Source organism: Nerophis ophidion, linkage group LG26, assembly GCF_033978795.1.
Source record: "Nerophis ophidion isolate RoL-2023_Sa linkage group LG26, RoL_Noph_v1.0, whole genome shotgun sequence".
Taxonomy (NCBI): Eukaryota; Metazoa; Chordata; class Actinopteri; order Syngnathiformes; family Syngnathidae; genus Nerophis; species Nerophis ophidion.
Genome location: NC_084636.1, coordinates 1234184 through 1257476, shown reverse-complemented (window position 1 = coordinate 1257476; position 23293 = coordinate 1234184). Strand labels below are relative to the sequence as shown.

Sequence of the window (23293 nt, the reverse complement as noted above, 5' to 3'; positions counted from 1 at the left end):
AAGAGGGGCGTGTCCTACAACGGTACAAGACTAGCCCTCGTTCCGCGTTTTCAGCTCCGCTCGACTTTATTCCAGAAGGTTCCACCCTGACCACAACATGGCCCAGTCCGTCCTCGACGCCATGCCTGCCGCCTCCACCGGAACCCTGGTCCTCACCGAACCGCTCAACTTCTGGGGCGGAAAGCGCGTGGAAGCCCGCGAAGGCGCCCCCAAGGAGGCCGTCTACGAGCCCGCCACTGGTAGGTTGAGCTACCGTGTGACGTCATCACGACTGTGCCGCTATGGTGTGGAATGTTGGCGTCTTCTTAATGACCTCGTCTTGTTGACATGATGTACACAGTCATAGACATGATGTACACAGCCATAGACATGATGTACGCAGCCATAGATATGATGTACACAGCCATGTACATGTTGTCAGGGTATGCAGCATGGAGCGCGACTGCCTACTGGCGCTGACGAGACGCGGAGCCGCCATCTTGGAGTGGTGATCCGCTCCTCAGTGCAATTCATTTGTCAGGAGCAATGAAGTGTCAGCACATTCCATTCATCTTACCTCACTGAATACCACTCATTTTCACCCCCTTTTTTGTCAGATAAAGGACACATGTTTTACTATTCATAGTTTGCTTAACAGTAATAGAATATTCTTATATGCTAGAAGTGACCAGACGTCCCAGATCAAAACTGGGAATATAATTCCAGAGAAGGGTCAGCTATTTTTAAGTTGAAGAAACAATATGATTATGTAATATATACATGCATATATCCTACATAAACTATGTATGAATACATTAGATATATCTATAGACTGTATCTCTGTTGCTGCAGCAGCAGAGAGTTTATTCTGTCTTGACACTTTGTTTTGATATTTTCTATTACATTCTTCCCTAAATGATCATGTTTACACTGATTGTTTTAGATGTACTTTTTATGTATGTCGCTTTGGATAAAAGTGTCCGCCAAATACTTTAACATAAACATATATAAACACCTGAAAGTCTTTATATATATATATATATATATATATATATATATATATATATATATATATATATATATATATACACACCCCTACATAATCTGAACTGTGGTTCTAATTTTTACTCCTGTTGGCTTTTACAATATTTATTTTTATCATTTATTTCAACTTTATGTTATTCAAGTATGACATTTTTAAATGTAATTAGTTTCATTGACAAGCAATTCTATTATGGTCATAATCTTGTTTGTGAGCAGCTAGAATTTCAGTAATATTCTTTTCACAAAATACATCCAATAGTACGTACATGTTAAATCTTACTTGTGAAAAGTAATTCCCCGATTCCTATTTTCAACAGTCGGCTCATTTTAGCAGGAAAATGCTGAACACCATCTTTGTTTTCTACCTGTCAACTGTCAGTTTAGCATTTTTGTTTTCTACCTGTCAACTGTCAGTTTAGCATTTTTGTTTTCTACCTGTCAACTGTCAGTTTGGCATCTTTGTTGTCTACCTGTCAACTGTCACTTTAGCATCTTTGTTTTCTACCTGTCAACTGTCACTTTAGCATCTTTGTTTTCTACCTGTCAACTGTCAGTTTCAATCAATGTTTACTTATATAGCCCTAAATCACTAGTGTCTCAAAGGGCTGCACAAACCACTACGACATCCTCGGTAGGCCCACATAAGGGCAAGGAAAACTCACACCCAGTGGGACATCGGTGACAATAATGACCCAGTGGGACGTCGGTGACAATGATAACTATGAGAACCTTAGAGAGGAGGAAAGCAATGGATGTCGAGCGGGTCTAACATGATACTGTGAAAGTTCAATCCATAATGGATCCAACACAGTCGCAAGAGTCCCGTTCACAGCGGAGCCAGCAGGAAACCATCCCAAGCGGAGGCGGATCAGCAGCGCAGAGATGTCCCCAGCCGATACACAGGCAAGCAGTACATGGCCACCGGATTGGACCGGACCCCCTCCACAAGGGAGAGTGGGACATAGAAGAAAAAGAAAAGAAACGGCAGATCAACTGGTCTAAAAAGGGAGTCTATTTAAAGGCTAGAGTATACAAATGAGTTTTAAGGTGAGACTTAAATGCTTCTACTGAGGTGGCATCTTGAACTGTTACCGGGAGGGCATTCCAGAGTACTGGAGCCCGAACGGAAAACGCTCTATAGCCCGCAAACTTTTTTGGGGCTTTGGGAATCACTAACAAGCCGGAGTCCTTTGAACGCAGATTTCTTGCCGGGACATATGGTACAATACAATCGGCAAGATGGGATGGAGCTAGACCGTGTAGTATTTTATACGTAAGTAGTAAAACCTTAAAGTCACATCTTAAGTGCACAGGAAGCCAGTGCAGGTGAGCCAGTATAGGTATATATGTATGTATATATGTTTATAAAGGTATATACAGTATAGGTATATATGTATGTATATATGTATATAAAGGTATATACAGTATAGGTGTAATGTGATCAAACTTTCTTGTTCTTGTCAAAAGTCTAGCAGCCGCATTTTGTACCAACTGTAATCTTTTAATGCTAGACATGGGGAGACCCCAAAATAATACGTTACAGTAGTCGAGGCGAGACGTAACAAACGCATGGATAATGATCTCGGCGTCTTAAGTGGACAGAATGGAGCGAATTTTAGCGATATTACGGAGATGAAAGAAGGCCGTTTTAGTAACGCTTTTAATGTGTGGCTCAAAGGAGAGAGTTGGGTCGAAGATAACACCCAGATTCTTTACCGTGTCGCCTTGTTTAATTGTTTGGTTGTCAAATGTTAGAGTTGTATTATTAAATAGAGTTCGGTGTCTAGCAGGACCGATAATCAGCATTTCCGTTTTTTTGGCGTTGAGTTGCAAAAAGTTAGCGGACATCCATTGTTTAATTTCATTAAGACACGCCTCCAGCTGACTACAGTCCGGCGTGTTGGTCAGCTTTAGGGGCATGTAGAGTTGGGTGTCATCAGCATAACAGTGAAAGCTAACACCGTATTTGCGTATGACGTCACCTAGCGGCAGCAGAGGTGGGTAGAGTAGTCAGAAATTGTACTCAAGTAAGAGTACAGTTACTTTAGAGATTTATTACTCAAGTAAAAGTAAGGAGTAGTCACCCAAATATTTACTTGAGTAAAAGTAAAAAGTATGTTGTGAAAAAACTACTTAAGTACTGAGTAACTGATGAGTAACCTGATTACGGCAACAAATAATGCACAAAAACATAAAAATAGCAATGAGCAAATTCAGAGCCAGGAATATCTCTTAAGCAACAAAAACAATATTATATATTAAATAATAGTACATTAAAATACAATAAAAAAAATGGCACATTGAGCCACAATAACTTAACAGCACCATAGCCTCAGTAGGCATTCATTGATTTGATTGATTGATTAAATCTCTTATTAGTAGATTGCACAGTACAGTACATATTCCGTACAATTGATCACTAAATGGTAACACCCCAATAAGTTTTTCAACGTTTATCAATTACTTAGTAAATGACCAAGTCGAGGTGATCTACCTCGTATATACATACACATACATATCATATATATATATATATATATATATATATATATATATATATACATACATTTATATATACATACATACATTTATATATACAGTATATAATTTATATTTATTTATCTTGCCGTTTTTGTTCACATGTTAAAGGTGTTTTAATGAATATACATGCATGTTTAACATATAGATTCCTATCTTTCATGAAGACAAGAATATAAGTTGGTGTATTACCTGATTCTGATGACTTACAATGATTGGAATCAGACGTTCACGTTTTCAAATGGAGGAGAAAAAAAGTTCCTCTTTTCTGTCTAATACCACATGAAAGTCGTTGGTTTTAAGCATCTTATTTGTCCAGCTTCCATATTCGTTTTTATAGACTTTACAAGAAATACATTGGCCGAAAACTCCGTAGCTTGCTAGCTTGTTTGCGCTGGCTTTCGGAGACTCTTATTTTGTTAGCGCAGGCGCGATAGAGCAGCGCTTTTATTGTGAAGACAGGAACTGTGCGATCAGTCTTTAGGCTTATGACGGGAAGTACGGTTAAAATAAAAAGTGTCTTTTTTCCTTTACACTTTTGATTGATTGATTGAAACTTTTATTAGTAGATTGCACAGTACAGTACATAATCCGTACAATTGACCACTAAATGGTAACACCCAAATAAGTTTTTTAACTTGTTTAAGTCGGGTCATGTGACCGCCTGGCTCTGTTTGATTGGTCCAACGTCACCAGTGACTGCATGTGATTGGTGAAACGCAAGCATGCGTAGATTCTACTTTGAAGCTCTGTCATAAACCAAAACAAACATTAATAGATCGATAAAAAAAGTAGCGAGTAGCGAGCTGAATGTAGATAAATGGAACAGAGTAAAAGTAGCGTTTCTTCTCTATAAATATACTCAAGTAAAAGTATGTTGCATAAAAACTACTCGTGGAAGTACAATTTATCCCAAAAGTTACTCAAGTAAATGTAACTGAGTAAATGTAGCGCGTTACTACCCACCTCTGAGCGGCAGCATGTAGATGCTGAAGAGTGCAGGGCCAAGGACCGAACCCTGGGGAACTCCACACGTTACCTTAACGTAGTCCGAGGTCACATTGTTATGGGAGACACACTGCATCCTGTCAGTAAGATAAGAGTTAAACCAAGACAGGGCTAAGTCTGACATACCAATTCATGTTTTGATACGTTCTAATAAAATATTATGAACGACGGTATCGAAAGCAGCGCTAAGATCGAGGAGCAGCAACATAGATGACGCATCAGAATCCATCGTTAGCAATAGATCATTAGTCAGTTTTGCGAGGGCTGTCTCCGTGGAGTGATTTGCCCTGAAACCGGATTGAAAGGTTTCACATAGATTGTTAGACGCTAAGTGTTCATTTAACTGCTCCGCAACAATTTTTTCAAGGATTTTTGAAATAAAGGGAAGGTGTGACACCGGTCGGTAGTTTACCATGAGGTCAGGATCGAGGTTAGGTCTTTTAAGAAGAGGATGAATAACCGCTTTTTTGAATGCTAGGGGAACAGTGCCCGGGGAAAGTGATAAGTTTATAATATTTAGCACTGATGGACCTAATAATACAAAGAGCTCCTTGATCAGTTTCCCAGGAAGAGGGTCAAGTAAACATGTTGTCTGTTTTATTCCATTTACACGTTGTAACAATTCCTCTAATGTTATTTCCTCAAAACGAGAGAAACTATTTTGGAGGGCAGTATCCGCCGTATATACAATCGTGTCAGTGTTAATAGAACCCCGTTGTAGCTGGGACGCATTGTCTTTAATCTCCTTTCTAATGACTTCAATTTTCTTACTAAAGAATTGCATAAAGTCATCAGCTGAGTGGGTGGAGCTACTGGAAGGAGTCCCTTGTTGGGTTAGCGATGCTACCGTACTAAACAAAAATTTAGGATCGTTTTTATTACGGTGGATGAGATTTGAGTAATATTTAGCTTTAGCTAAGGTAAGCATGCGTTTATAAGTTATTAAACCATCACTCCATGCTTGATGGTGCAGCTCAAGTTTAGTCGTGCGCCATTTGCGTTCCAGCTTTCTACATAATAATTTCTGAGCTCTAGTTTCTTCTGTAAACCACGGGGTGCGCTTTTTTGGAGCCTTTTTTAACTTTAGCGGTGCTATGTTATCAATGGTTTCGCGCAGGGCGTCGTTAAAGTTGTTAGTGAGGTTATCAATAGAGCCCACATACTTTGGGAATGGTGCCATTACCGAGGGCAGTAGGTCAGCAAGAGTTGTCGTTGTGGCTGTATTAATGTTGCGGCTGCTATAGCAGTTATTATTATTATCAGTTTGACGAACATGCGTCTGAACCTCGAATTTTATAAGGTAATGATCGGACAATACTTTAGTATACGGGAGTATCGTAACTTTGGAAACGGTGATACCCCTGACAAGCACTAGGTCTATTGTATTACCGTTGCGATGCGTGGGTTCATTTATTATTTGTGTGAGACCACAGCTATCAATTACAGTCTGGAGCGCTACGCACGGTGGGTCCGATGGGGTATTCATATGGATATTAAAGTCCCCCATTATGATTATATTATCGGGGTGTGTCACTAGATCAGCAACGAACTCTGAGAATTCATTGATAAAGTCCGAATAGGGCCCTGGGGGGCGGTAGATAACAGCCAGGTGTAGAGGCAGCGGTGTGACAGACCTCATAGTAAGCACCTCAAACGATTTATATTTATTATTTATGTTAGGACTAAGGTTAAAGTTTTCGTTGTATATTAGTGCGACCCCCCCACCCCTTTTAAGCGGACGGGCAATATGCGCATGTGTAAAGTTAGGAGGACATGCCTCATTTAGCGCAAAAAAGTCGTTTGGTTTAAGCCAGGTTTCACTGAGACCGATGACGTTAAGATTGTTGTCTCTGATAATATCATTAACTAACAACGTTTTGGGAGACAATGATCTTATGTTTAAAAAACCTATATTATAGGTAGTGGGCTGTTTTAGGGAATTTTTGATCAAATTATCCGTAGTAGCAATATTAATAATGTTGTGTTTATTATGCCCAGTGCATTCAGTATAATTACGACCATATCTAGGAATTGATACGACGGGAATTTTCCGATTTGTTTGATTGTTGTTTTGATAAACTGCACGCATCATGGTTAGCCACCTCAGTAACGGGGATTTTCCGATTGTTTGTTGCTTTGATAAACTGCACGCATCATAGTTAGCCACCTCAGTAAAACACATGTCCAACTCTGAAACACTCAAAGCAGAAAAAACGTGTTCTAATTTAACTGACTCCTTACCCAGACCAGTAGTTTCGCATTTTCCATTTAAAAAAAAAGTTTAGCATCTTTGTTTTCTACCTGTCAACTGTCAGTTTAGCATCTTTGTTTTCTACCCGTCAACTGTCAGTTTAGCATCTTTGTTTTCTACCTGTCAACTGTCAGTTTAGTATCTTTGTTTTCTACCTGTCAACTGTCAGTTTAGCATCTTTGTTTTCTACCTGTCAACTGTCAGTTTAGCATCTTTGTTTTCTATCTGTCAACTGTCAGTTTAGCATCTTTGTTTTCTACCCGTCAACTGTCAGTTTAGCATCTTTGTTTTCTACCCGTCAACTGTCAGTTTGGCATCTTTGTTTTCTACCCGTCAACTGTCAGTTTGGCGTCTTTGTTTTCTACCTGTCAACTGTCAGTTTGGCATCTTTGTTTTCTACCCGTCAACTGTCAGTTTGGCATCTTTGTTTTCTACCCGTCAACTGTCAGTTTGGCATCTTTGTTTTCTACCCGTCAACTGTCAGTTTGGCATCTTTGTTTTCTACCCGTCAACTGTCAGTTTGGCATCTTTGTTTTCTACCCGTCAACTGTCAGTTTGGCATCTTTGTTTTCTACCCGTCAACTGTCAGTTTGGCATCTTTATTTTCTACCTGTCAACTGTCAGTTTGGCATCTTTGTTTTCTACCTGTCAACTGTCAGTTTGGCATCTTTGTTTTCTACCTGTCAACTGTCAGTTTGGCATCTTTGTTTTCTACCTGTCAACTGTCAGTTTGGCATCTTTGTTTTCTACCTGTCAACTGTCAGTTTGGCATCTTTGTTTTCTACCTGTCAACTGTCACTTTAGCATCTTTGTTTTCTACCTGTCAACTGTCAGTTTGGCATCTTTGTTTTCTACCTGTCAACTGTCAGTTTGGCATCTTTGTTTTCTACCTGTCAACTGTCACTTTAGCATCTTTGTTTTCTACCTGTCAACTGTCAGTTTGGCATCTTTGTTTTGTACCTGTCAACTGTCACTTTAGCATCTTTGTTTTCTACCTTTCAACTGCCAGTTGCGGCTGCTCCCCGGCTCCCAATCACCACTTCAAGATGGCGGCCCAATTTCTCGCGTCACAGCAGCCAATGCTGCGTCTACTGATAATACGTCTGTGTACACAACTACATGATGTACCCTTTGGACTGCGAGCCAGAGACAGAGGGGGCAAAGTGCCAAGACGCTCCATTGTTGGAATGAAAGGAAGACAACAAGAAAGTTGGCACGTTGAGCTGCTAACAGTTGCATAGTATGCTGCAAACTAGGACACAATGGCAATATGACTTTGTTTTACTTGGCAATATGACTTTGTTTTGCTTGGGTTTTTAATTGAATGCGTACTAATAGGACATGACTTGACTTAACAAAGTAAACGCATGGAAATTATATGAGAAATAATCACATCCATTTAGAGTTGTATAACTTGGTATGTGACACTTGTGAACTATTAGCATGCTAACAGTAGCATACTACTAGAAGTTGACCAATAGCACAAAAAATATGTTCCCTCTTTTTTACATCGTTTATTTGATGCCTTCAGTGACAATCTACAAAGTAAATACCGTATTTCCTTGAATTGCCGCCGGGGCGCTAATTAATTTAAAACCTCAGTCCGACGCTTACCAAAGGCATGCGGTGAAGGCAAGCATGCGCTAATTATTTTAAAACCTCTTCTCACTCCGGTACTTACCAAAAAAAGCATGCGGTAAATTTTGGCCTGCGCTTATAAATTTGAGTGTGATGTAAGGATACCATCATGCTTCGAATTAAAGTCCAGTTTAACAAACTGTTTCATTTTAGATATGTAATCCTCCATGTTAAAAGTGTAAGCGAGAGGAAAAAATAAACAATCGCTGCTCACTCTTACTGCTTGTTGTTACTTCTTCTGCAGCCGAGTTGTCGCAAGAAGGATCACTAGCGCCCTCTACCACCAGGAGGCGGGAGTCATTTAATGACTCATATTTGACACACGCAGCTACGGTATATTAATAAAACATAGCTGCTTACTGTTCTTTTTAGCATATTCAATAGCTTGGACCTTAAATCCTACTGAATAGCTCTTAATCTTTTTCCCTTTATGCGATTTCAAATGATTGAAATCAGCTTCTTCCATTTTGAAAATGATGACAGGTGAAGTGTCGTGACGTGACGAGTTTGACCCGGCGGAACTTCTAGGCATATGCTAATTATTTGGCAAAACAAGTTTGACCCGGCGAAAATTCTAGGCAGGCGCATACTATATACTCGGCGGCAATTCAAGGAAATACGGTGTCATGAAAATAAAGATTGAATGAGAAGTTGTGTCCTACTTTCTGCCTGCACTGTAAATGTTGTCTTTTCTTACATAAGGAGTGTAAATGATAAGCAAAATTTCCCCTCCCACAAAAAAAAAAGTGCTGTTGCCCTTTAAATTATAGTTTGACTCCTTTAAAGATGGCTGCCAGTTCTAACTCTGGGTAAAACAAGAAGTTAACGTTATATTGTGTGCGTGCAGGCCGCGTGCTGTGTCACATGACCCCCTGCGGCCAGGAGGACGTGGATGCGGCCATCAGGAGCGCCCAGGCCGCCTACCTGCAGTGGAGCCAGCTGGCGGGCATGGAGAGAGCGCGGGTCATGCTGGAGGCCGCCCGCATCATCAGAGTGAGACAGCAGTAAAACACATTATTCATTAACTCTCGCAGCCTTAGATAAGATTGCTTTAACACAACAGAGTTGCAAAAGTGAGTGTCCACTGTTAAACTTTATCACTTGTATGACCTCAGGGCCAGCGAGACCTTCTCTGCTGGACTAACATAACCACAAATCATCATCGTGATTGACGATAAAAGTCATTGACTTAGCCTAAATATGTCCAAGTATTCATATTGTCTTCATGTCGTATTATGATCCTTCCAGTGCTCTTGTTTTTACTTTTACTTTCTATCCAATCAGAATTCAGCTGGCTTATGTTGCCATGCAGGACCAAATCTGCCTTCAGAATCCACAAAGTGTGTGCACTGTAAGTGAACGGCCACATACAGTTGATAGACAGTTGCCAGGGCCAATCAGATGAGGAGTTGTTGTCAGTAAGGCCTTCTAGATGGCCTCACCTTCAGCGTGACATTCAGGCGTCCTGGGATTGGATACTTATCGGGACCGTTAGCGGATGAATTAGAGAACACATACAGTTGATAGACAGTTGGGATAGCCAATCAGATCACAAGTTGTTGACAGTAGCTGTTCTGTTATAACTAGAAGTAGTAAACTCTTGTTGTTAAAGTGCGTCATGCTTGTCATTTAATGACTGTTGTTACGTGTGTATTTGTCGCTAATACGTCTTTGATTTGTTTGTATTTTCAATTAAAATTTATTGACCGGAAGTTGCACAAGCCAGGCAGAGAAATTTTCAGTACATGTTTTATTTGCTGATGCCTTTTAATTGATTTTTAAATTCACCAGAAAAAGCCCCTTTTGTATACTGTGTGTGTGTGCGTGTGTGCGTGTGTGCGTGTGTGTGTGCGTGTGTGTGTGTGCGTGTGTGCGTGTGTGCGTGTGTGCGTGTGTGCGTGTGTGCGTGTGTGCGTGTGTGCGTGTGTGTGTGTGTGTGTGTGTGTGTGTGTGTGTGTGTGTGTGTGTGTGTGTGTGTGTGTGTGTGTGCGTGCGTGCGTGCGTGCGTGCGTGCGTGCGTGCGTGCGTGCGTGCGTGCGTGCGTGCGTGCGTGCGTGCGTGCGTGCGTGCGTGCGTGCGTGCGTGCGTGCGTGCGTGCGTGCGTGCGTGCGTGCGTGCGTGCGTGCGTGCGTGCGTGCGTGCGTGCGTGCGTGCGTGCGTGCGTGCGTGCGTGTGGTTCCCGGTTTGATCCCAACCTCGTTGTGTCCTGAGCAAGACACTTCACCCTTGCTCCTGATGGGTGCTGGTTAGCGCCTTGCATGGCAGCTCCCTCCATCAGTGTGTGAATGTGTGTGTGAATGTGGAAGTAGTGTCAAAGCGCTTTGAGTAACTTGAAGGTAGAAACGCACGATACAAGTATAACCCATCAATGCAAATTACCATGAATTGATTAACATGTGGGCAGCACGGTGGAACAGGGGTTAGTGCATCTGCCTCACAATATGAAGGTCCTGAGTAGTCCTGGGTTCAATCCCGGGCTCGGGATCTTTCTGTGTGGAGTTTGCATGTCCTCCCCGTGACTCTGTGGGTTCCCTCCGGGTACTCCGACTTTCTCCCACCTCCAAAGACATGCACCTGGGGATAGGCCCCTCCCACCTCCAAAGACATGCACCTGAAGATAGGCCACTCCCACCTCCAAAGACATGCACCTGGGGATAGGCCCCTCTCACCTCCAAAGACATGCACCTGGGGATAGGCCCCTCCCACCTCCAAAGACATGCACCTGGGGATAGGCCCCTCCCACCTCCAAAGACATGCACCTGGGGATAGGTTGATTGGCAACACTCAATGGTCCCTAGTGTGTGAATGTTGTCTATCTGTGTTGGCCCTGTGATGAGGTGGCGACTTGTCCAGGGTGTACACCGCCTTCCACCCGATTTGTAGCTGAGATAGGCACCTGCGACCCCAAAAGGGAATAAGCGGTAGGAAATGGATGGACGGCTGGGCATTTAAAATGAACATTTAGATCAACACTTAACATTCAGATGTAACATTTAGATTTAGATCCAACAATAAGATAGACCATTCCGATTGAACATTTAAAATTAACATTAAGATGGAACACTTAACACTTAGATGAAATATTTAGATTTAACATTTAGGTGGAGCATTGACATTTAACATTTAGATTTAGATCTAACATTTAGATTGAACATTCAGATTTAACATTTAAAGGTAATATTTGGATGGAACACTTAACACTCAGATGTAACATTTAGATTCAACACTTAGATGGAACAATTGGATTTAACATTAAGATGTAACATATAGATTTAACATTTAGATTTTATATCTACAAACCCCGTTTCCATATGAGTTGGGAAATTGTGTTACATGTAAATATAAACAGAATACAATTATTTGCAAATCCTTTTCAACCCATATTCAGTTGAATATGCTACAAAGACAACATATTTGATGTTCAAACTCATAAACTTTATTTTTTTTTCAAATAATAATTAACTTAGAATTTTCTGGCTGCAACATGTGCCAAAGTAGTTAGGAAAGGGCATGTTCACCACTGTGTTACATCAGCTTTTCTTTTAACAACACTCAATAAACATTTGGGAATTGAGGAAACTAATTGTTGTAGCTTTGAAAGTGGAATTCTTTCCCATTCTTGTTTTATGTAGAGCTTCAGTCCTTCAACAGTCCGGGGTCTCCGCTGTCCTATTTTACGCTTCATAATGCACCACACATTTTCCATGGGAGACAGGTCTGGACTGCAGGCGGGCCAGGAAAGTACCCGCACTCTTTTACTATGAAGCCACGTTGTAGTAACACGTGGTTTGGCATTGTCTTGCTGAAATAAGCAGGGGCTTCCATAATAACGTTGCTTGGATGACAACATATGTTGTTCCAAAACCTGTATGGACCTTTCAGCATTAATGGTGCCTTCACAGATGTGTAAGTTACCCATGTCTTGTTCACTAATACACCCCCATACCATCACACATGTGTAAGTTACCCATGTCTTGTTCACTAATACACCCCCATACCATCACACATGTGTAAGTTACCCATGTCTTGTTCACTAATACACCCCCATACCATCACACATGTGTAAGTTACCCATGTCTTGTTCACTAATACACCCCCATACCATCACACATGTGTAAGTTACCCATGTCTTGGGCACTAATACACCCCCATACCATCACACATGTGTAAGTTACCCATGTCTTGTTCACTAATACACCCCCATACCATCACACATGTGTAAGTTACCCATGTCTTGGGCACTAATACACCCCCATACCATCACACATGTGTAAGTTACCCATGTCTTGGGCACTAATACACCCCCATACCATCACACATGTGTAAGTTACCCATGTCTTGTTCACTAATACACCCCCATACCATCACACATGTGTAAGTTACCCATGTCTTGTTCACTAATACACCCCCATACCATCACACATGTGTAAGTTACCCATGTCTTGTTCACTAATACACCCCCATACCATCACACATGTGTAAGTTACCCATGTCTTGTTCACTAATACACCCCCATACCATCACAGATGTGTAAGTTACCCATGCCTTGGGCACTAATACACCCCCATACCATCACACATGCTGGCTTTTACACTTTGCGCCTGTAACAATCCGGATGGTTATTTTCCTCTTTGTTCCGGAGGACACCACGTCCACAGTTTCCAAATATAATTTGAAATGTGGACTCGTCAGACCACAGAACACTTTTCCACTTTGCATAAGTCCATCTTAGATGAGCTCGGGCCCAGCAAAGCCAGCGGCGTTCCTTGGGGTTGTTGATAAATGGCTTTGGCTTTGCATAGTAGAGTTTTAACTTGCACTTACAGATGTAGGGACCAACTGTAGTTACTGACAGTGGTTTTATGAAGTGTTCCTGAGCCCATGTGGTGATATCCTTTACACACTGATGTCGGATTTTGATGCAGGGATGAGGGATCAAAGGTCCATAATATCATCGCTTACGTGCAGTGATTTCTCCAGATTCTCTGAACCTTTTGATGATTTGACGGACCGTAGATGGGAAAATCCCTAAATTCTTTGCAATAGCTCGTTGAGAAATGTTGTTCTAAAACTGTTCGACAATTTGCTTACAAAGTGGTGACCCTCACCCCATCCTTGTTTGTGAATTACTTAGCATTTCATGAAAGCTACTTTTATAGCCAATCATGGCACCCACCTGTTCCCAATTAGCCTGCACACCTGTGGGATGTTCCAAATAAGTGTTTGATGAGCATTCCTCAACTTTATCCGTATTTATTGCCACCTTTCCCAACTTCTTTGTCACGTGTTGCTGGCATCAAATTCTAAAGTTAATGATTATTTGCACACAAAAAAATGTTTATGAGTTTGAACATCAAATATGTTGTCTTTGTAGCATATTCAACTGAATATGGGTTGAAAATTATTTGCAAATCATTTTATTTTGTTTATATTTACATCAAACACAATTTCCCAACTCATATGGAAACAGGGTTTGTAACAATTAGATGGAACATTTAGATTTAACATTTAGATTTCGATCTAAGATTTAGGTTGAGCATTTAGATTTAAAATCTACATTTAGATCTAAAAAATTAGATGGGACATTCAGATTTAACATCTAGATGGAACATTCAGATTTAACATTTCAATGGAACATTTAGATTTAGATCCAACAATTAGATGGAACATTCAGATTTAACATTTAAAGTTAACATTTAGATGGACTCTTAACACTCAGATGGAACATTTAGATTTAACATTTAGATTCATATCTAACTATTAGATGTAACATTTAGATTTAACATTTAGATTTAGATCTAACATTTAGATGGAGCATTTAGATGTAACATTTACATTTAGATCTAAAAATTAGATGGGACATTCAAATTTAATATTATAAGGTTAATATTTAGATGGAACACTTAATACTCAGATGGAACATTTAGATTTAACAATTATAAGGAGCAATTAGATTTAAAATTTTGATTTAGATCTAACAAGTAGATGGAGCATTTAGATTTAACATTTAGATTTAGATCCAAATATTAGATAGGACATTCAGATGTAACATTTTGATGGAACATTTAGATTTAGCTCCAACAATTAGATGGGACATTCAGATATAACATTTAAAGTTAACATTTATATGGAACACTTAACACTCAGATGGAACATTTATATTTAAGACGTAGATTTAGACTTCGCATGTAGATGGAACATTTAGATTCACCATTGAGAGTTAACGTTTACATTTAGATTTAACTGAAATGTGAGGGAAATTATGTTTAATGTGAGAAAAGTGAGGTAGATATTGGAAGTGCATCAAGTAGAAAAGTGTTTACCTTTAGTTGACGTATCAGGAAGTGAGGGTCACATGACATGTAGCACAAAGCTAAGCTAGCTGGCATCTATGGACAACATGGATATTTAGATGGACACGCCCACTCTCTAATGTACCACTTTTTTTTCACTACATAAATAAAAACCAACAATGGTTAATATTATTATTTTCCAATTGGTGGACATTTGTGTCCCCGGCCTGACAGATTAGACAGGTTAGTGCGCCAGGGGGTTGTGATCACTTCTTTGTGGACGTTGCCTCCAGGAGCGGCGGGAGAAGATCGCCAAGGTGGAGGTGATCAACAACGGGAAGTCCATCACTGAAGCGCTGGTGGACATCGACGTGGCCTGGCAGTGCCTGGAGTACTACGCCGGCCTGGCGGGAACACTGTCAGGTCGCTGTCACGCCAATGTTACACCATTTGACACCTAGAACATGTTAGTGGTGCCATTTGTGTTTAAAGAGGCGTCAATAACGGAAGCTTCTGGATTGTCCCAGCAGGCCAGCACATCCAGCTTCCCGGCGGAGCGTTTGCGTACACCAGGAGGGAGCCCCTGGGCGTGTGCGCGGGCATCGGCGCCTGGAACTACCCCTTCCAGATCGCGGCCTGGAAGTCCGCTCCTGCGCTGGCGTGCGGTGAGTTGGTAAAGCAGGCGTACTCTGGCCGTGGCGGCGAGCGTCCCCGTCACTTTGCGCTTTGACAGGCAACGCCATGGTGTTCAAGCCCTCTCCCATGACCCCCGTCACCGCCGTCATACTGGCGGAGATCTACAAGGAGGCCGGCGTTCCCGACGGGCTCTTCTGTGTGGTACAAGGCGGCGCCGAGACCGGCACCTTGCTGTGCCGTCACCCGGCCGTCGCCAAGGTTTCCTTTACGGGCAGCGTGCCCACAGGAAAGAAGGTAAGCCATCATCACCCTTTTGCTTGCTCAAGCCCCGCCTCTCCTCTGGTGAACGCGCATTTTGGCGGTTGCAGGTGATGGAAATGTCCGCCAAGACCGTGAAGCAGGTGACGCTGGAGCTGGGCGGGAAGTCGCCGCTCATCATCTTCAAAGACTGCGATTTGGAGAACGCGGTGAAGGGCGCGCTGATGGCCAACTTCCTCACGCAGGGACAGGTCCGTCTCTCCTTCCTGGCTTTGTCCGCCGAGCTCCTCGCCGAGCCGCTCTCTCCTCCCGCAGGTGTGCTGCAACGGCACCAGGGTCTTTGTCCAGAGGGACATCATGCCGCAGTTCTTGGAGCAGGTGGTCAAGAGGACCAAGGCCATCACCATCGGGGACCCTCTGCTGGACGCAACGCGCATGGGAGCCCTGATCAGCAAGCCCCAACTGGAGAAAGTTCTGGGTTATGTCAGTCAGGCCAAGAAGGAGGTGAGTCGTTAGCGGTGGTGGCTATGCTAATGCTAAAGCTAACAGGAAAGTCTGGTGCTTTCTAGGGCGCCAAAGTGCTTTGTGGTGGAGACATGTTTGTCCCCAGCGATCCCAAACTCAAAGCTGGCTATTTCATGGCGCCCTGCATACTCGGTAAGTTCCTCGCCACGCCGCGCTTCAAAGGTTGCGACTTCCCTCCGTTGAGGAATTTTTGTGAAGTTTGATTTAATAAAAGAAGAAAAATGTTTCTACACACGGTACAGGCCAAAAGTCTGGACTCACCTTCTCCTCATTCAAGCTTTATTTTCATGACTATTTACATTGTAGATTGTCACATCAAACTATGACAACTCCATCCATCCATCCTTTTTCTACCGCTTGTCCCATTGGGGGTCGCTGGAGCTTAAATCAGCTGCATTTGGGCGGAAGGCAGGGTACACCCTGGGCACCTGTGAAGTGAAAACCATTTTAGGCTCTACTCCGTGGCCTCGTGTTTAGAGCAGGAGTCACCAAGCTTTTTGAAAGCAAGAGCTACTTGGGTACTGATTAATGCGAAGGGCTACCAGTTTGATACACACTTAAATAAATTGCCAGAAATAGCCAATTTGCTCAATTTACCTTTCACTCTGTTATTATTAATAATTAATGATATTTATCTTTGTGGAAACACTGATCATCTTAATGATTTCTCACAACAAATATATATTTTGATGACATGTTTTAAATAAGTTAAAATCCTATCTGCACTTTGTTAGAATATATAACAAATTGGACCAAGCTATATTTCTAACAAAGACAAATCATTATTTTTTCTAGATTTTCCAGAACAAATTTTTTTAAAAGGAATTCAAAAGACTTTCAAATAAGATTTAAATGTGATTTTACGGATTTTCTACATTTGCCAGAATATTTTATTTGAATTTTAATCATAAGTTTGAAGAAATATTTCACAAATATTCTTTGTCAATAAAACAGACGCTAAAATGAAGAATTAAATAAAAATGTATTATTCTTTACAATAAAAAAAATCATTTACTTGAACATTGATTTAAATTGTCAGGAAAGAAGAGGAAGGAATTTAAAAGGTAAAAAGGTATATGTGTTTAAAAATCCTAAAATAATTTTTAAGGTTGTATTTTTGTCTCTAAAATTGTCTTTCTGAAAGTTATAAAAGCAAAGTAAAAAAATAAATGAATTTATTTAAACAAGTGAGGACCAAGTCTTTAAAATATTTTCTTGGATTTTCAAATTCTATTTGAGTTTGGTCTCTCTTAGAATTAAAAATGTCTAGCAAATCGAGACCAGCTTTCTAGTAAATAAATAAAATTTAAAAAATAGAGGTAGCTCACTGGTAAGTGCTGCTGTGAAAGACTCAAGCCATCGTCTTGCAGGTTCCAAGGACCACCAAGGAAGGACGTGCCTTTTGAGCAGGTGTAGACTTCATTTATTTTACAATAAACAAAAGCTTTTGCGTCTTGCTTTTCAGCCTTCCTGTTGTCTGCGTCTGCCTCTCGCTCTCTTCTGGGTTGCACGCGCTGCTGCTCGTGTTGTCGTCTCTCTCTCGTTCCTTCCTCGTATGGGTGGCTCTCGCTACGCACCATCACCAGCCCCGTTCTCTCCTCCTTCTCCCCTTTTATACAGCGAGAGGCGATACGTTAATCGTGTACAGGTGCGCGATCCACACACCTGATCTTGTTCGTGGCGTCGCTCCCGGCACGCCCTGCCTCGCCTCTCGCTCGCCATCTTGGGCCGGGCTCCAGCGTGCCCTGCCTCTCTGTCGGACCGTCGGCTCCGCCTCTCCACATCTGCTATTTGAGCTATTTTTAGAACAGGCCAGCGGGCGACTCATCTTTTCCTTACGGGCGGCCTGATGCCTGCGGGCACCGTGTTGGTGACCCCTGGGTTAGAGTGTCCACCCTGAGATGGGTAGGTCGTGGGTTCAAACCCCAGCTGAGTCATACCAAATGGTGCGGTAAAGCTCGGTTGGTAGAGTGGCCGTGCCAGCAACTTGAGGGTTGCAGGTTCAATTCCCGCTTCCGCCATCCTAGTCACTGCCGTTGTGTCCTTGGGCAAGACACTTTACCCAGCTGCTCCCAGTGCCACCCACACTGGTTTAAATGTAACTTAGATATTGGGTTTCACTATGTAAAGCGCTTTGAGTCACTAGAAAAAAGCGCTATATAAAATATAATTCACAATAAAAAAAATTATTCCCAATACCAAAGACTATAAACATGGGAGCCATTACCTCCCTGCTTGGCACTCAGCATCAAGGCTTGGAATTGGGGGTTAAATCACCAAAAAGGATTCCCGGGCGTGGCCACCGCTGCTGCTCACTGCTCCCCTCACCTCCCAGGGGGTGAACAAGGGTGATGGGTCAAATGTAGAGGACACATTGCACCACACCTAGTGTGTGTGTGTGTGTGTGTGTGTGTGTGTGTGTGTGTGTGTGACAATCATTGCTACTTTAAGTTTAACTTAGGTGACTACCTCTTGAAGCTCATGGAGAGAATGCCAAGAGTGTGCAAAGCAGTAATCAGAACAAAGGGTGGCTAATTTGAAGAAAATAGAAAATAAAATATGTTTTCAGTTATTTCACCTTTTTTTGTTAAGTACATAACCCCACATGTGTTCATTCATAGTTTTGATGTGACAATCTACAATGTAAATAGTCATGGAAATAAAGATTGAATGAGGTGTGTCTAGACTTTTGTCCTGTACTGTATGTTAGCCTAAATCCAGCATTTTCATTCATAAAAATGGCCAGTTCAACTCAAAATGCCACTACTCCAGCAGTATTAGCCACTGCATGACAGCAAAGAAATCCGAGCTGTGTGTTCAGTATCGTGGCCTCTGGTTGGCTCAGCAACATCAGCATTAGGTGCTGGCTTGAAATATGGTGAAGGTGACTATGTGGGTGTTGTGTCATGTTAAACATCATTTTGAAAAGGTCGTAAAAGAATGAAAATATTTGATTTATAAATATGTTTTTTACCTGGACCATTTTATGTCCAAGCTCGCTATACCTTCTTTAACTTACCTTACCTCACCTTCTTGCTCCTCTTTCTTCCCTGTGTTGGTGTTGATGGCTGCCTGTGGCGCCAGACCACTGCAGGGACGACATGACCTGCGTCAAGGAGGAGATCTTCGGCCCCGTCATGTCCGTCCTGCCGTTCGACACCGAGGAGGAAGTCCTGCAGCGGGCCAACAACACCACCTTTGGACTGGCCTCCGGCGTCTTCACCAGGTGAGCACCACCATGAAGCGCCGCGTCCACAAAGTGTCAACATTTTGTTTGGTTTTTTTGTCCCTCAGAGACATCTCAAGAGCTCACCGAGTGGCCAGCAAGCTGGAGGCGGGAACATGCTTCATCAACAACTACAACATCAGCCCGGTGGAGGTGCCCTTCGGCGGTTACAAGATGTCAGGTGTGTGCACCTTTCAAAACACCCTATTTTTTTGGACTACCGCATTTCCTTGAATTGCCGCCGGGTATATAGTATGCACCTGCCTAGAATTACTGCCGCGTCAAACCCATCCATCCATTTTCTACCGCTTATTCCCTTTTGGGGTCGCGGGGGGCGCTGGCGCCTATGTCAGCTACAATCGGGCGGAAGGCGGGGTACACCCTGGACAAGTCGCCACTTCATCGCAGGGCCAACACAGATAGACAGACAACCCGTTTCGCAAAATAATTAGCGCATGCTTAGCATTACCGCCGGCTCAGGATTAACGCCGGGTCAAACACGTTTCGCAAAATATTATTTTTATTAGCGCATGCCTAGAATTTCCGCCAGGTCAAACTCGTCACGTCACGAGTGACACTTCACCTGTCATCATTTTCAAAATGGAGGAGGCTGATTTCCATCATTTGAAATCGCATAAAGGGAAGAAGATTAAGAGCTATTCAGTAGGATTTAAGGTCCAAGCTATTAAATATGCTAAAAAGAACAGTAAGCAGCTATGTTTTATTAATATACCGTAGCTGCGTGTGTCAAATATGAGTCATTAAATGACACACGCCTCCTGGTGGTAGAGGGCGCTAGTGATCCTTCTTGCGACTACTCGGCTGCAGAAGAAGTGACAACAAGCAGCGATCCTTTATTTTTTTCACTCACTTGCACTTTTAACATGGAGGATTACATATCTAAAATAAAACAGTTTTCTAAATTGGAATTTCAATCGAAGCAAGAGGTAATAAAGGAAGATCTCCATCGAGACAGAGAGACTTTTAAAACTGAAGAAAGATAAGGAAGACTTCTCTAAACAAGTTATCGATGCTTTTGATCAGAAGGAACTGCGCATGGACTTCATTTATAAGTAAGGGTAAGACCATAATAACGTTTTTTTTATTAAATGCGCTTTTCATGATGGTATCTTTACATCACACTCAAATTTATGAGCGCAGGCCTAGATTTACCGCATGCCTTTGGTAAGGGCCGGAGTGAGAAGAGGTTTTAAAATAATTAGCACATGCTTGCCTTTACCACATGCCTTTGGTAAACGCCGGAGTGAGAAGAGGTTTTAAATTAATTAGCGCCCCAGCAGCAATTCAAGGAACTCTCCATTTTTTCTCAAAAATGGAGAGTGCGCCTTTTAACCCGGTGCGCCTAATGTACGGAATAATTCTGGTTGTGCTTACAGACCTCATAACTATTTTATTTGGTACATGGTGTAAAGATAAGTGTGACCAGTAGGTGGCAGTCACATATAAGATGTCTGGACTGCAATATGACGCCAGTAAACAACACCAATGTTAGGGTCTTGGTCTGGGAAGGTGGCCCCGGGATGCAGAAACGGGAGACAAGGTGGAATTACAAAAAATAAAACATTATAATGACATAAAAGGGGCGATGGGGGCAGAAGCGCACACCATGTAACCTGGACAAAAACAGGTTCCTCAGAGGTCTGCTGGAGAAAAGGCCAGGGCACACTGAGCAGGGCAATAGTCCAACAAAAGAATCCCCTTTAACTCAGGGAGGCTGGGAAATAAGCAGAGAAGAGGTCTAGGGAATTCAGGACAACAAACCAAGTCTGGTGAGGTCAAGAAGGCGCATGCACAAGGGTGGTTCAGGAAAGAATAACCGGCAAGGCCGAGCTGTCAGTGACAAGCCTAAATACTGGCAGGTGTGCCACAAAGTCCGCCCCTCCCTGAGAACGAATCACTGATTACACAGGTGCAGAAAAAAGGAGAAGGCAGGATAAAACTAAAACACAACAATTGAAAATAAAGAACATTACACACGGCGCTCAAAAATCAGTCAAAATGTTTTAGTGGACTTTGAAGGTGCACCAGTTGATGGATTGTTGGCCATTATGGCTACTGTAGTCAGAGATACAAGGACCGCAAAATTACTGTAGTCAGAGATACAAGGACCGCAAAATTACTGTAGTCAGAGATACAAGGACCGCAAAATTACTGTAGTCAGAGATACAAGGACCGCAAAATTGTACACATTAGCAGACATTATCTGGAGTTTTGGTTCACAATTTTATGCAAAAGCAACTTGTCTTACCTTCTGGTACCTTCTGATGTGTATTTGGGATCTGCATAAGTACTGAAAAAATGCGCGAGTCGGCCTTTGTAATACGCTTCTTTTTCCCTATCTTCTTGTTATGTGACATTCATCCTCCACTGTTGCCATTTCTAATATAAAGTAGTGTCGAGTTCTTACTTATATCTGTCAGTAAACTCACCAAAAAAGCACTAAAACATACCGGTATAGTGACTTTACATTATTCACCCAAGAAACTTTAGTTAGTAGAGAGTTTTTCTACGGGACATATTTCCTGTGTTGTTGTTTCCGGATGAGGAGATGCTGCTCCGTTATTGATTGAAGTAAAGTTTGAATGTCATCAAAACAGTTATTAGCTCCATCTTTTGACACTTCTTCCACTCCCGTCCTTGCACGCTACACCGCTACAACAAAGATGGCGGGGAGAAGACGCTGTCCAAGTGGAGGCATGTAAATAAAACGGTGCATCCTGAAGAGACTGTCAGAAAGTGAGTTGAAGATGATGTGTAAAACATCATCTATGCAACATTTTGAGCAAAGAAGCACCATTACATGTTATCTAGACCACAAGGAAGTCTTTTACATTTAGAAAATACTCATAATATTATGACTCCTTTTAATGCTCCTTGTAATCCGGTGCGCCTTTTATATGAAAAAAGACCTGACTAGATTTGCTCATCGCCTTATAATCCGGTGCGCTCTATGGTCTGAAAAATACGGTACTCTTATAATGTGTTTCCATTTTAAAAGTAAGTTTGGCCACAGACTAGTTCTTCTGATGACCTCTGTGCTCCTGCAGGTTTCGGCCGTGAGAACGGTCAGGTGACCATCGAGTACTACTCCCAGTTGAAGACTGTGGTGGTGGAAATGGGGGACGTGGAGAGCCTCTTCTGAGGGGCTTTTGCTGATTTTATTTGCACGAAAATCTGCTCCACGCACGCCTTTGACAACAAAATTTGTAAACATTGTGTCATCCATCTTGACATCCGGATGTTTTTTTTGAGCTTCCTTTTCTAATCAAGTAAAAATGAGGTCAACTATCTTTCTCTGGTTTTCTCTTACTACTGTTGTTTGAAGCCGTCTGCAACAACTGTGGGAAGTCATCACACAGAAAAAGTCAAATAATTGTCTCATCTCGTATAGACTAAACATCACGTGTCAAACTCAAGTCACATCTGGCCTGCCACGTCATTTTATGTGGCCCACATAGGCTTGCAATTAACATGCGTTAGGGTTGTACGGTATGCTGGTAGTAGTAAAGTTCAGGGGTCGGCAACCTAAAATGTTGAAAGAGCCATATGGGACCAAAAATACAAAAACAAATATGTCTGGAGCCGCATAAAAATAAAAGCCATATTACATACAGATAGTGTGTCATGAGATACAAAGTGAATTAAGAGGACTTAAATGAAACTAAATGATCTCCAATATAGCTACAAATGAGACATAATGATGCAATATGTACATACAGCTAGCCTAAATAGCATGTTAGCATCGATTAGCTTGCAGTCATGCAGTGAGCAAATATGTCTGATTAACACTCCACACAAGTCAATAACATCAACAAAACTCACCTTTGTGCATTCATGCACAACGTTAAAAGTTTGGTGGACAAAATGAGACAGAAA

The 23293-nt window shown here is 42.0% G+C and overlaps 1 protein-coding gene across 1 annotated transcript; it reads left to right on the top strand.

Annotated features, from left to right (window-relative positions):
• Positions 1 to 22707, top strand: aldh9a1a.1 (aldehyde dehydrogenase 9 family, member A1a, tandem duplicate 1). Its single transcript, XM_061888589.1, has 11 exons — positions 1 to 239; positions 9306 to 9451; positions 15045 to 15174; positions 15282 to 15416; positions 15485 to 15681; positions 15756 to 15896; positions 15961 to 16149; positions 16215 to 16302; positions 19255 to 19396; positions 19465 to 19577; positions 22465 to 22707. Exons 1-11 carry the CDS (start codon positions 98 to 100, stop codon positions 22557 to 22559), a joined length of 1518 nt encoding a protein of 505 aa, XP_061744573.1. The 5' UTR covers positions 1 to 97; the 3' UTR covers positions 22560 to 22707.
• The last annotated feature ends 586 nt before the right edge of the window (positions 22708 to 23293 follow it).